General features: G+C 40.9%; 1 protein-coding gene across 2 annotated transcripts in view; it reads right to left on the bottom strand.

Moving 5' to 3' along the window:
• RAB28 (RAB28, member RAS oncogene family) overlaps window positions 1-8,081 on the bottom strand; it is a 66,579-nt gene extending 58,498 nt beyond the window's left edge. Inside the window, exons 1-2 of one of the 2 annotated variants that reach the window (XM_013960090.2) lie at window positions 7,628-8,081; window positions 43-139 (exon numbers count right to left, since the gene is read on the bottom strand). In XM_013960090.2, coding sequence (XP_013815544.1) covers window positions 43-139; window positions 7,628-7,705 — 175 coding nt within the window. In that variant the 5' untranslated portion in view covers window positions 7,706-8,081. The remainder of the gene's footprint in view (window positions 1-42; window positions 140-7,627) is intronic. The other variant, XM_013960091.2, reaches the window with a different exon arrangement.
• Between the last annotated feature and the right edge of the window lie 6,938 nt (window positions 8,082-15,019).

The following is a 15,019-nucleotide window of genomic DNA, read 5'->3' as shown; positions in this document are numbered from 1 at the left end:
TTGTTGCCCAACATTTCAGTGATAGATTCTTTATTCTCTTACCTGGCAATGTTATCCTTTTCAAGAAGAAGTCCAGTCCTACAGTTTGTTTGTACTGTTTTCCAAAAGTTTCTTGGGCAAAACGTGTGGCTAAGGATGTCTAGAACAGAATAGTATCAAATTAAGTTGACATTTTAAAAGGCTAAAAACTTGATATGAAACCAAAAGTATGTAATATAGTTAGGCACTTTTTAAATCAATGCATGCTGATAGTGTTTGTGGATTTGTATTGACAAGCATTCCAGCCAGCTTCAACATAATAAAAGGAGGTGGCAAAAGCTACTAATGTATGCACATTACATTTCCATTTCAAAGACATGTTTCCATTACATTTCAAAGACAGTGTGATATTCAAATTACAGAATATTACACAGATTTGAATGAAATACCATCAGTATGCTCCACCTGACACAAATCTAAATGACACTATCCATACCTGAAGAGCTTACTATTTTTAAAAAGTGCTCATTTCCAAAATAAGGTCCCATCCCTGGTACAGAACACCACGATCCCAAAGCAACATTCTGTGAGGGAACAGACATCTGCACAGTGCAGAGTCCCACAGGGGCTCCAAAGTGTTGCAGTATTCCTGCCACTGTACATGAAAGTTTCAGGATCAGGGACTACATGAAGTCTAAGATGGGAACAAAGCCTGCAAACATTTGTACACAGAAAAGAGACTGAACTGATGCTAAGAACGTACATTTGCAAAACCATTCCTCTAAAAACAATTTTGGAAATTTATTTCTTAAATTTGTATTTTGTGGCTTTATGAAAGTAGACCAATACACCATTGGCCTAATAAAGAATATCAGCTTTTACCGCAGAACACTACTTTTACTACTACCACTAAGAGGATGCACAACTAATTTACATAAAGTAATGAAGCATGGTATTTCAGTTCTTTCACTAGCAATTTAATCTCTCCATGAAAGGCAAAAAAAAAAAAAAAAGCAAAAAAAAAAAAAGCTCCACAATTTAAGGTTAAAAGAGACAAAGAGAAGTGCAATTACAAACTCTCTGTACTGTTTATATTGTCTAAAAAATAAAATACATTAAGTGTGAATGCCATGTAGCTAAACATGTATCCTACACTAAATTAGAGGCATACACTTACAAATCTCTTATTAACATCACATCTGAAAATATGAAAACAAAGTAATAGTAAAAATAAAACCTAACTAAGTTTATTTATTCAGGAAAAAAAAAATAACAACTTCACAAAACCTCCATGCTGCCCAAGAAAATTCAAAATTAGCAAAAAGGAGTTTTTCATCAACTTTCAGTTCATCAAGACCTGAAGAGGTAAGTCACGTCAACGGTTATTAGAAAATGCTGTTAGAGCACATTTAGTTAAAAATGCTATAGTAAAATAATGCCAGTAGTTCTGAAAAGTGAGAATAGGCAAGTTCTATTAATAGAACTGCTATAACAGAGATCTAAATGATGCTAGTAATATGTCAAGTGTCATTGTAATATGTCTGTGTACTTACACAGAATAAAAATGCAACTTACTCTTTTTCTGCATGAAAACATGACCACCAGAGCTCCAGCATTAAAGCTCTAGTATGAATAGGCAAACATTTATTCAAACATAAAATTACCTGTGAAGTAAATAACACAAGATTTACTGTTTTCTTGCTTGTATCACATTTGTGTTCCTATCACTGTCACATAATAACAGGTATTTTCAGACGAGAACATACGTTTAGGAAGTAAACCAAAAATCAGTTAAAGACTATGGCAACATTTTCATTTCCTTCATTGAACTCAAGCCCTGAGGGGATTAAAAATAAATAAATAAATAAATAAATGAAAAAGCATGTAAACTAGAAATAGCACGAGTATGCTTATATATTTATATCACTGTGGAAAGGCTGAGAACCACACAGCATGAATCATAAGAAGATTTTTCTAGCTGTAGCTATGTGACTGTAATACTAATGACATATAAATAAAATTCAATACAAACTTGGCCTGTAACACTAAAAAGTCAGTATCACTGACTTTTTCCATCTCAATAGTTAGAACTTCAGGATTATAAAGACATTATTTTAAAACCGTCATGACCCTAAATGATGTAGATAAGAATAACAACATTGCAGAAATACACTTTATAGTCTTTTCTTTGCAATTTTCCTTTTCATTAAAGTAACTAGCATCCAGAGTACAAATTAAAATATCATCTGACTATATCATAGTATTCTATATTCTCCAACACATTAATTTAGATCCCCATTAAATAAGCAACCACTCCCTTCTTGTTTTAAGGGCTCAGTAAATATTAGCTTTATCACTCTGTGACACTTAATATTCCCTGAAGGCTTCTAGGGGTGTTAGTAAAAATAAACAACATACATTCAATTAACAGCCAACCAATAAGAGCAACAAGTGATCAACAGCACGGCAAAGTTCTCTTAAATAGTTTTCTCTACTGCTCTCCTGAACGCAAATTTATAGCAGAAAATCATTGACCAACTCCTTTTTAATTTTTTTTCTAGTGAATGTTAGTGCTCATGAAAGGTGTTGGATTACCAGACTGGAGTCCTCTATTTATTCACAGAACAAGCATTTATCCACAAAATACTAAGAGCAACAGTTCAAACTCCTCCACAACAGGAAATGGAGAAGTTATCCCAATGCATATTCAGGCACTTTTACAATGCAAATTCTCCCTTCAATCCTGAAATTGTTCTCTACCATGCTTCCCATAGAAGATTCTGCACAACAGTTTTGCTTGTAAAGCTATGATGGGTAGGATCAATGTTAAAAAGTAATAAAAGTTAAGTAATGGCTTAATGCAACTCTAGCTTTAAAAATAAATAAATGATCACCAACTGTTTTGAAGATCATTCTCAATTCATAAAGTTTCAGTCAGTAATCTAGCGATCAGCGGATAACATAATTTCAACAAGGCCTTGTTCCTTGACATGTCTACTAAGACAACCAGAGTACCAACTGTCAGAGTAGACTTTCCATTAGACCTAATTTGATATTCAAGCATTTGTTTTAAAAGCTTTAAAGCGCTTATATGCTCTTCCAAATAGCAATACATTTTTGAATCTTGGTCTTGCAAACCCCCTCTTTTAAGACAAAAAAAGTTCATTGGGTACTAACAAACAGCAATCAAGACAGCAGTGAAACATGTACAAAACACTGTGTTCTAACTATAAAGGGATACTTGGGGGGGTGTTTTGGAGATAAACAAAGATGCAATTAAACTCAAGGATGAGGCAAGAAAGAATTTCTTGCTTATATTTTTCAGTGTTATCAACCCACTGTATAAACTTTGCTGACAAGCTATTCCTAAATGACTATATAAGTAAATAGAAAAAGAAAGCAAAAATATTTATGAAATAATAGCAGACAAGTCACAAAGCACAAGTAACGACAGCCAGCTCTGACACTTTTTACTCACCAGGATAATGTGGGAACTCATAGAGAAAACCCTGCCAAAGACAGTTCTTTGAGTAAAATACCACAGAAGAAAGCTTTCAGAAAGGGATGCCAAAGCATAATACCATAGTTATAAAAATGAGAAAATACAGCTAAAGTCAATGCACATAGCACAAAAGGACATAGTCCTGAAGCCACAAGTTTCCATCCATGTACCAACTTCACCAATCTATTGAGAATTCATTACCACTTTCCAAAAAAGCAACATGCATCTGTCCCTTCTCTCACTCCCTTCTAAAATGCCAAGGCCATTCTCTAAGCACAGCAACATTGACCCTTCAATCATGAGCTATCCCTACTAGCAAAAAACTTAAGACAGACAAAATGAAAAGAAATGCTACCTAAACGAAGGAAATGCAATAACTATTATAAAAAGCATAACTGCTCAACGCAGAGAACTTCTCACTGAGAACAGACTAGCTTTATGGTGCAGGGGGGAGGAAAGCTATACAGCTATCTGATAAAAAAAAAAAAAAAGATCATATTTTGAAAACAAAGGAAATAGTTTTATCATATGAAGCTAATATATTTCCATTCCACTTCTACTTACCGAAAAAGAGGAAGTTATCAAGACTGAAATTAGACATTAATCTATGAAGAAATATTCACATAGGCCAATCTGCACAGAACACCTAAGACAGTTTCCCATTTACAAGACTAAACAATGGCAACAATTAGTAAACATTTCTAAAGATTTTGAGACCAAGTGTAACAAGAAGATCCAGGATTAGCATACTGTTTAAAAAAAAATGGTATCCTCAAAAATCCTAAAGGAAGTGGCCCCACTCAGCTATTACAGCTTGTGTATCAATTTCCACAAACTCCCACACCAGGTTGGGCACTATATATATCATTTTCAACATCTGATGGCAGGAGGAGAAGGCAAAGGCAAGGTGTTCCAGCTACCCTACTTTACTTTCCAGTTGCAATGGGCAGCAGAAAGACAGAACTGCAACTGCTTTTCTCCTTCCGCATGTCTATTTTTCAGGACCTCCTTGCCTGTGAATAGCTCCAAGATTTACTTTCAGAGATCCAAAGTCGTTTTTTTTCAACACTAGCAAATCATAATGGTTCCAGTTCAAATCAACATCGCCATATACTTTAATAAGACAACCTCTGTATAGCAAGAGCAGAAATACATGGATTATAACATAATTTTTTCAATCCATACTAGTACTGCTGATTTATTGTAATAAAAAACATCTTGGCTCAGGAAGAGTGGGGCAAGAAAGCTGATTTAAGACCTACATACACACAGTAGCCTTATGCATGTATGTTCCTTCTAGTAATCAATATTCAGGAAAAAAAAATACTATTAATAATAGCTGCTTATTTTTGTCTCACACTGTCCCCATGTTCAATTTCAGATTTCTTTGCAGATTGCTTTCCTATTTTTTGTCTACTTTAATAAGAAAACAATACTAGAAAAGGATTTAAATAACATAGCTCATCTTCCTTAATTTTTCTTTTTCAACAGCTTATTTCATGACTCTATCTCACTGTAATACTCTTTCAGACTCTGTCCCACACTCCTCTCATGCTTTCTTCCCTGTCAACTCTCCTCCCCTTAGACCTTACTCTAGCAGTGCTTATTCCTTCCCTTAAAACTCTAAGTATCCAATTATTCATTCAGCCACCAAAGAACAAATGAATAGAAGTACAACATCTGTCCCTTGCCTCATGAACAGAGCAATTCCTAGCCAGTGGAAACATAAACATTGTCCTCAGCTTGAAATTAGGCTGATTTGTTTTTAAACTGCTACCAACAGTTCCACAGGACCTGAATCATATTGCTTCTAAATAACGTGTGATATTGGACAAGGAAAATAAATGCAAGTTATCATCTTCGGTCAGCTGACACAAGGACATTACTTTTCTGAAGAACAGAAGACCAGACAGCTCTTGATAGCCAAGAGGGAGGGTATTAAAAGGAAAAAGCTATGGAACTAAGTCAAATGTGGAAATTTCACACTGAACACGAGATGCAGTATTTCAGAGGTATCTCCCACTATACCCTACATTCCTCCTGTCCAGCAATTCTGGTGACAGAGGAAGAGAAAAAACAAAGCTTCCACAGTAAATGAGAGGCTAAGTATGCATGTGTGTAAAGACTAGGTGTGAAACAGATGTGAGGGAGGCTAGAGTTGAAAACGTATAGACATACACGTTTCAACAAGCAAGCAGAATGAGACCAACAGGGGAGAGAAACCTCAGTGATTTAGTCCTTAGAGGTGCTCTTATCCCTCCCACACCAAAACCCAATCACTTCTTTATTTCTACCAGATTTTACTACAGATCTGGTATTACAACTGTTTGCTGCTAGGCCAGAAGGATGGCTGGAAGAAGCCTCTATTACAGCATCATCTAGGGGGGATAAGAGGAAAAGCAGCCCACCATAACAAAACTGCTGCTTATGCAAAATAAGCTATACTTGAATCACAGGATTCCTAGACCCAGCAGGAGATTCAGTGAATGGCAGCTCCCATGTGAGAGGTAGAAACCAGAAGGAATATACATCAAAACTCAAGAATGCTTGAAAATCCATATTTGGTGAGAGGTCTTGCCACAAGGTGCTGAACAGCAGTAGCGAAAAGGATTCCTCATTTTGAATGAAAAACTCCTCGGGAAAGTTACCCATGAAAGCAGCACTCCAACTGTCAATCCTGTGCATTCATTATGCTCTCATCACATAGTCACTCAGAATTGTCCATCTACTCTCTCACATGAAAGCAGTATCACTTTAGGCTGCATTTAGAATCATTAGAGTCAGAAACAACTTTTTGTTTTAACATAAAATTCTTTAAAAGTAAGTGAACAAAGTCACACACATACTTTCACTAAGAGTTTACTTTTATTAATGTCAGGCAATTTTTTAAGCCACCTCTAAGAATATTTCTAGTTTTCACCTGAAAGTAAGTAAAGCAGACCTCCTGTCTCTCCGCATTTTCAAAAGTTAGTGACAAATGAAAAGCTGCATTCTTAAAGTATATGATAAAATTAATATTTTCAGATGCACCTCACAAAAGGATTCAAACTACATATAGCAACAGGTAAATTGTTAACACGTGTCTAGTAAAGATCAATGATTATTTCCATAGATAGCAAAGTGGTCTCCGTTTTGCCTTATTTTGTCTATATTTGCCCAAATTTCCCAGTATCTTTGAAAAAGGTAAGTATGAACTGCACTCACGGACTAGTAAACTGTAGTTTATGAACAGTACTTAACTACATTGATTTCATATAGAAAAAAAGATACTCCTAAAAAAAAATCGCAAACCAAGACTAGATTAACCCGAAAGTGTCTTTCCAAACCCTGAAACAGTAACTCGCATAAATGTAAACTGTTTTATCCATCTCAGTACATTATTAACTCTGAAACCTAAATGAAAAGACAACGTGAAGATCAACGTAAGCAACCCTTGCACCGCTCGTTGTTTTGGCGGGAACAACTAATTCACGTGCTCGCCCCTGATCCCAACCCCTTCCCGTGCCTTTGCAGGCACTAGGGACTTCGGGCTGTTTTGGCAACCCCAGTGCTGCAATTATGCATTGCCAGTACCAAGTCCGCAGCGCACTAAGGCACGGGTATCAGCAGGAAACTCACTGCCAAGCAGTACCATATTAACTACGCTGTCAGCCGCTCATTTTATCAAGAAACTCATGAAAAATGGATTAAACTAGTATATGTCTATTTGCTGGCTTAGGGGTCACCTCATCGAGGGCTACGAGGCTACGGAAACGCTGTTAGAGGGTTTCGCTGCCGAGCGCCGGGGCAGCCCCGGCCGAGGCTCCTTCGGGGCAGACACAAGTGGCCCCGCGGCTACGCTCCCCGGCGAGGAGCCCGCATCTGCATGCGGACCCGGAGCGGCAGGGACCCGTCCCGGGCCTCCGCTGCGCCCGCGCCCCACGCGCGCGGGGGAAGGCCACGGAGAAGGCGCAGCGCGGGGCGGCGGGAGCGGAAGCGTCCGCCGGGGTCCATCACGGCGCCTGGTATCGCGACAGCGCCACAGACTCGAAGCGCTGCGGGCTGCTCCCTCCTCAGCGGGCAGGGAGGGCGGCCGGAGAGTGAGGGGGGGGGGAGGGCACCGCGGCGGCGGAGGGGAGCGGGGCGCTGCCGGGGGCCGGCACTGACCTTGCCAGAGGTGCCGTCCCCCAACAACGCTAGCTTGAGCTGGCGGTCCGAACTCTCCTCCTCCTCCGAGTCCGACATGGTCCCTACGCCCTCGGCAGGGAAGGAGAAGAGGCGGAGGGCAGGCGGGATGGACGGGACGCGGGAGCGCGGAGGGGATGGGGAAAAAGAGCGAGTACCGCGGTCACGGAGCTGGCAGCGGCGCACAGGCCGGAGCCGCCATCTTCCTCCAGCGCGCCTGCCGTCGCTAAGGCCCGCTCGAGACGAAACCAACGAGAGACCGGAGGGGAGGGGAGAGGGTAGCTCGAGGGCGGGAGCTAGAGCAAGAAGCCCAACACTCGCTCCGCGAGCACGCAGGGGGCACCCGCTACGCCCCCATTTCCCTCCTCCAGCGGGCGGGCGAATGGTTTAGCCCGGCTCGCCAATACGAGCGGCGGTGGTCGAGCCCCCGATTGACGCCCCGCGCGGTAACTAAGCAACGTAGAGGTCAGGGGTCGCAGAGGCGGTGGTGGAATGAGCGCCACCTCTGGCGAGGGGAGGCGGTGGCGGGTGGGGGCGTGGACATTGCCTGGGGGCGTGGACATTGCCTTGGTCACGCCTCCCAGGGCCTGAATCCCGCCTGAAGCGCCCCCCGGCGGGGCGGGGCCGGGGCGGCCGGTGGGCGGGGCGCCTCCTCCCCCCCGGGGTAGGTGAGGGAGAGAGGCGCCGGCGGTGGCCTCGCCCGCGCAGCGGAAGGCCGCGCCTGCCCCCCTCCCCCCCCCCGCCCGCCCGCGGCGGAGCGCCATGGCGGCGGCGCCGCGCCGCGCCTGGCCGTCCCGGGGCGGCTCCCGGGCTCGCGTGGTCCGTGAGCGGCACGGAGAAGGGGCTGGACGATGCGGTGCTCGCGTCTGCTGCGGGTCCCCCCGAGCCCCGCTCGCCGGAGAGCGCGCTCAGAAATAAATCCAGCTCCAGCGTGCCCACGCCTTGCAGGGTGCAAAAGCACTTGTCTCTCAAAATCGTTCCCTTGCCTTCCGCTAAACACTTAGCTTGATTTATATCTTCAAAAGTTTTGGAGACTGTTGTGTTTAATTCTGATTAGTGGCCTGGTACAGGCAGTCCTGGAAACCTGAAGGCTGTTCTGTGTTGTTTACTTATTGCATGTCATAAGGAATAATGAAAAGTCTTTTCCCAAGAGATTACTGCTCATGAATAAATGAAATACTGCCTTCCAAGCTAGTGTCCATGTATTTATTGTCTTGAGCAATCTGTATCGTCTAGTAGCCTACATAGTTTTGGTTGAATAGTTCATACAGTATCACAAAATCCTGCATTAATCTAATTACACTTCTCTTTCACAGCCTTGCTGTGCAAAATTCCCAGACGATTTAGCAGCCACAGCCTTGAAAACTTTTTCTTGGCTTTCTTTTTATTTGTAAGGAGCTACAGGTGCCCAAGGAGGTTAGTTGAAAAGCACTGAATTGAGACTAAATCGGGGTCACTACCTACCAGTGCAGTTCCACCCATAATGCCATACAGAGATAAGCTAGGTTAGTTCAAATCAGTGATCACATTATTTCATACTGTCCTGCTTATCCTCCAGTGTCCTCAGTCATGTTGTTAACCTACAGGCCTTCAGACAAAGGGGATCTGCTGACAGGTGCAGACTGTGTGAAGTGTCACACCTAGTCCAGTCTCTTTTCCCTTTTTACCATAATGAGTCGCATCTCAGTCTTGACAGCTGTTTGTCTAACCTTCTCCTAAAGACCACCAGATAGACTTCACAATTTTCCTAGGCAATCTATTAAGAATTTTTCTATCCTTACAGATAAACAGTAAGAAACCCTTTCTAAATACCCCAACTGAATTTTAAACTATTATTTTATTATGCACAGTGACATAGAGAACAGTTTATAACCTCCTCTTTACAGCAGTCTTTCACATATTTGAAAACTGTTAGCATGTCTTCACTCAGTCTTCTCCTCTGTAGACTAAACAACTCTTCTTCTTTCAGTCTTTCCCCGAGTTGTCTTTTCTAGGCTTCTGATTATTCTTGTTGCTCTCCTTTGGCCCTTCTCCACTTTCTTGAAGTGTTGTGCCAAAAGCTGGATACAGTACTTTGGTTGAGGCCTTATGAGTACCGAGCAGAGTGGAAGTATTACTTCATGTGTCTTGCATACAGAACTCCTGTTTATATATCCCAGTATGATGTTTGCTTTCTTCACGGTATGACATTGCTGACTCATACTGTTTCTGATTAAAAAAAAAAAACACTCTGAATCCTCTTTTGCAGAGCTGTTATCAGCACTTCATATACTTAAGGTTTTATTCCTATTTAAATCTAGTGCTTTGTACATGCCCCCATTGATTTTCATCCTATTTTTCTGGCTATTTATTCAATTTGCCAATATAATTTTATGTATTATTTAAAAATATTTTTATTTACCGTCCTTCAAAGTGCATACAATCCCTCCCAATGTGGTTATATCTGCAACTTGAATAATCATATTTTTTAGTCCAAAGTCATGAATAAAAATATCCAATAGTACCAGATCTCTGCAAGGCCTCATTAGACACATCCTTCCGATATGACAAGAAATAACAATTCTTTGGGCATGATTTACATGACAATTTGAACAAAAGAGGCAACTAAAACTGTTTTAAGTATATATGTGCTTTAATGGTTGCAATATCAAACTAAGAATATTTAAAACAACTTTGTATAACATCTGAAGAGAAATCATTCCTCTCTCAGTCGGGTCTTCCTCCTTGGAAAACACGTCAGAAGTTTCCAATCTTACAAATACACAATTTTACTCAGTCCTCAATGGGCTCAAGAATATTCCTTATTCCAAAAAGCTGCTTATGTATTCAAGTGTTTGCAGAATGGAGGCCAAATGCTTTCCCAATAACATTCTCCAAAAAAGGGCAGACGAGACCTTAATTTCTAATGTGAAACCAGAGACACGTTTGATAAGTTCTTTATACTTCACAATCAATTAAAACATTTACTCATCAACTGTTTTCCATTTCAAAACATCTTTTAGCCTAATTATACTATAATTTCTACTAACTAGGAACTTTGGCAAGATCCACATCTGAATAGGATTCAAGCAGCTCCCCTTAGAAGGAAGAGCCACTGGAACAAACATGGAATTTCCTTTAAGATTTCTGAAGTACTGTTGTACAATTAGCATTAAGCATTTAAAACTTCCACATCTCTCACCTGGGCAGAGACATATCCGATAAATCATTTAAAATGTTAAAGGAACTAGTAAATTTTTATCTATGCTGATTCCACCTCAATCACCTTAGAAGAGGAAGAACAAAAAAGATGAATTCAAGTTTCCCAGTTAAGTTACCGACAGCTCACGAAGAAAGAGGGCTCCACTCCCCCCCCCCATCACTTAGAATACCTGCTAAAAAACAGTACTCTCATAGCATAGGTTAGCAAGTAAAAATATACACACGCTTCTAATCCTTCATTACTTACACATTTTTGCACCAGGAGAGCAGCTTAAAACTTCTGCTTTTCGAGGACCGCAGTTGGTTCGGGGAAACCTTCCCACCACCGCCCGGCCAAGCCCAGCCCGTGCGAGGCCGCCGCCGCCTCGCCGCTGGCCTGGCCTCGCCCCAACCGTCGGGGAGCTCGCTCGCGGCAAAGAAAAGCTTTCCGCCCACAGGAGAGGCCGCGGGCTGTGAACAAGGGAGGGCGGCTGGCCGCGAATTCAAACCCCGCGGAGTCGGTGAGGGCAGGTGGCAGGCAGGCCGGCCGCGGCGCCGCGCCGCTCCCGGCGCGGCGGCCCCTTTAAGGCGGAGAAGGCGCGCAGTCCGCGCGCGGCGCGACCGTTGCGCGGGGAGGGCGGTGTCCCCGCTCCCCTCAGGGGCGGCGGGAAAGGGGCAGCATTAACACAAATTCCAGAGAAATAAAAACTCCCCAAAGCCCACGGGGACAAGCGTGGAGTGTGGCGAGAGGAAAGTGTGAGAGGGGGACGGAGAGAGTGTGCAAAAGCAGGAGGGTCAGACGGGAGGGCGTCGGGCATCTTCAGGCTAGGTGTGTTCTCATACTGAAGTACGAAATAGAAACGTCTGTATTATCACACATATTCCCAAACTTAAATTTCTTATTAGAACATTTTTTTCCTGCAGAAATCTGCTGTGCTTATTAAACAATTAGCCCATTCATCTAAGCAACGGACCAGTATAGAAAGAACTATTTTGTCTCAAAAGTAGCGCTTGCAGGCTTATATTGATTCTATGTTTCTCATCTATTTTCATAAGTACTTATATATTAAGACATAATTTTGGCAATATAAAAAATGCTTGATATGATTAAACAAGCATATTTACTATTGACCAGAAAGATCAATCAAAACGCATCCAAGAGACAGCATAGTCACACAACTCAACCCTCAAAAGCCTCCTTACGGTTACTAAGTACATGGAAGACAGTGATGTACTATAATCTTTTTTGCCCATATTAAAAATCACTGTAGAAGATTAAAGCTGCCCGGGAATATTAAAGCAATAACAAGCTTTAATTAAAAAAAAAAATCAGAGTGTTCATTACCGTTATATTCACTTTATCCTAGCTTAATGGAGTGGGCAATCAGGCTACAAATCTTTATGTATCTTTTTTGAGTGTTCAGCAAGCTCATTAGCACTGTATTGTGCTGATTTTATATGGAGCAGCTATGGATTGTTGTTATCGGCACGTCCCCTCTAGGGAGGTTTCCAAATTAAAATGTTTTTGTCAGCTTAGCATTTTAAAGGTAAAAAGGAAAATATGAAGCATGGTGAAAAGCACTGGAATTAACAAACTGAGCACACCGCAGTCAAAAGTTGGGGGGGGGGGTTCATTGCTGGCTCTGTGCCCATAATTTGAAACTCTTCTGTGTTTTTAGAATACTAAGAACAAATTCTACAAATTCTGTGCCCTTGAATAGAGTTTTCACTTAAAAATGCCCAGGTCACACAGTGCCACAGATAATAAATGTATATTGTTTAGTAGATATTTAGTCTTTTTATAATTGCTCTTTTGTTGTTCATTTTACTTTCTATATACTTTATATCAATTTCTTCATGAAGAAATTTCACTGACAATCCTGAAAATGTTTTCAATGAGGTGTGAAGCAGCAGTAATTTAAAAATTCCCAGTAACATGCTTCGACTTTCATTTAGGCTCTAAATAAGAAAGTAATTGTATCCCCATTCTCTGTCAAGTTTTGGCCTATAACTTGGTTTGTTAGTGGCAATCATTTCCTGTTATGAGCATTTGCTACTGAATTAAATCAACTTCTTTAGTACGGAAAACTAAAGAGCCAACTATGTCTATATCTAACTGAAGTACAGGGAGGGCAGATCTATATGACTTCTTCCCAATTCCATAACCCCATAATTCTTAGTGGATCAGTGGAGCCTTGCATATTTGAAATACTTTGCAGGAGCCTGTGGAAGGTTGCTGAGAAAAGCAAACCAAATGTCAGAAGGCTTAAACTTAGTCTACGTAAGTTTTCATTATCAGCTGAGGTCCTTTAAGAGTCTATAAGCTAGGACTGATTACTGCTATTCTAGGCCAGTACTAACTTCCACATAAGTGGAAGTGAGTGACTCCCCCACCAGTTCCCATCTTCTCTCCTAAAAGTTGATTTCCTATTTACAAGTATATACAAACAAAACAAAAATCATTACCTACACTTACTTACTATCTTACTAGCTGTAAGAATTCTTACTAGCTGTAAGAATCAATCATTTGTGTCATCCTTCCCTTTATTTGTTTTGTATATTTCTCCCAAGATCTGACAGCAGTATGTGTTAATCAAGTTGAATGAGATCAAACTCTGGACTAATAGATTCTGCAACCTTTTTGCCATCCTCATGTTGTCAGGAATGCAGAGTCTTCTGCTGGTGAGTCATCTGTGCTGTGAGCTTCAGTGCTTGATGGAAACAACACATTTCTCAGTTTGATTGACTGGGAACTGTGTCCTCTGTTATCAATACAAGCCATTCTTTTAACTTTTGTTCTGTCTTTTCTTCTTGTGCTTACAGAAACACATATTTCCTTTTGTACTTCATTCATATGAATCTTAATGTTTCTGTTTTAAGTCCCTACAGTTGGGAACCATAGACCCTTCTCTTCTTCAAAGTGGAAATTCCCATTATATCAGTTTGAACAAGGAGAGTGTTTCTTGAGAAGAAAAGCAAAGTTGTAGCAAAAAATGTGAAATGTGCATCAATAAAAACCTGTAACAGATCCACTTGTGGTTTTATGTTGGTCTTGCCACTCAGCTCTAAATCAGTGGAGAAAACAGCTGTTACTTTTCATTGCATTCAAGATTTGCAAATAAAAATGAACTGTTTCTTTTTCATCAGTATCATTTCTGATGTCTTTACCAGATCATCTTTTTTTCTGTGCTGTTTGATCACTGTGCCTTGAGTCAGACTTAGTCATTAATGCAGCTGAATGGAAATGGTAAATAATCATTTGTTTTTAATACATGTGAAAAACAGTTCCTACTTAAGTTGGAAATCCTTGCTTTTGGAAGAAAAGCATTCTTCTGTTTTGCTTCCTGCTAGCCTAAGGTCATTTAAGGAATAACCGCATTAAATGCTTGGTGATTACAGTGATGTAAATGTGTCTGGCCCAGATGCTGCAGTGAACAAGACTTTCCACACAAGAATATGGTTAAACTGAAGGCCACAGCTTTTATGAACTACACCTCATAATAAAACAGGGAAGAACCGCTAGCCAGCTTTTCCCCACAGTTTTTCTCTACCCAATAAATTAGGACCAGTGAGGTTCACCAAGCACAAGACTGTGGAAGCCAAGCTAAATGTTTAAGAGAAGGCTAACCTCATCCTCCCTCCCTCAAAAATGACCAAGGCATTTGGTCCCAAACAGCCCGTCTCTTCCTACTCTGTCTGTGCTGGAGAGAGAGGAGGAAAGTAGCTTTTTTCCTTTGTGTAAGATACTAAATTTTCTCTGCATTGTCAAAAGGGAAATAGCCAAATAACACCTGGCTAATATTTAAGACATCAACAGTAATTCTGGCCACAGATAACACGAAGAACTCACACTGGGAACTTGCTCTCCAGTTGTGTGAATGCATAAACAAGTCCTCGGGTCTTTCCATTAGCCAAATTTGCTAGTAAAACCACACCACATTTTCAGTGTGGTAAACATTTTTTCTCACTGTTGAAAGAAAGCACATTAGCCCACTCAGAGTAGAAAATCCAACAAGAGCCAGGCTAAATAACAACAACAGCTGTAACATTGAAAAAGAAAGAGGACGAGTCAAAAGGACTTTCAGAACTGGAAGTGATCTATAGCAGAGGCAACTTACATTCACACATGGTAGGCCTAACTTCTACTGAAAGAGTCTCATGGCTTTGAAATTATCCATCTGAACAACAGAGAAT

The sequence above is a fragment of the Apteryx mantelli genome, chromosome 5 (genome assembly GCF_036417845.1).
Source record: "Apteryx mantelli isolate bAptMan1 chromosome 5, bAptMan1.hap1, whole genome shotgun sequence".
Taxonomy (NCBI): Eukaryota; Metazoa; Chordata; class Aves; order Apterygiformes; family Apterygidae; genus Apteryx; species Apteryx mantelli.
Note: the sequence above shows the minus strand (reverse complement) of the source record. Positions and strands in the feature narration are given on the sequence as shown.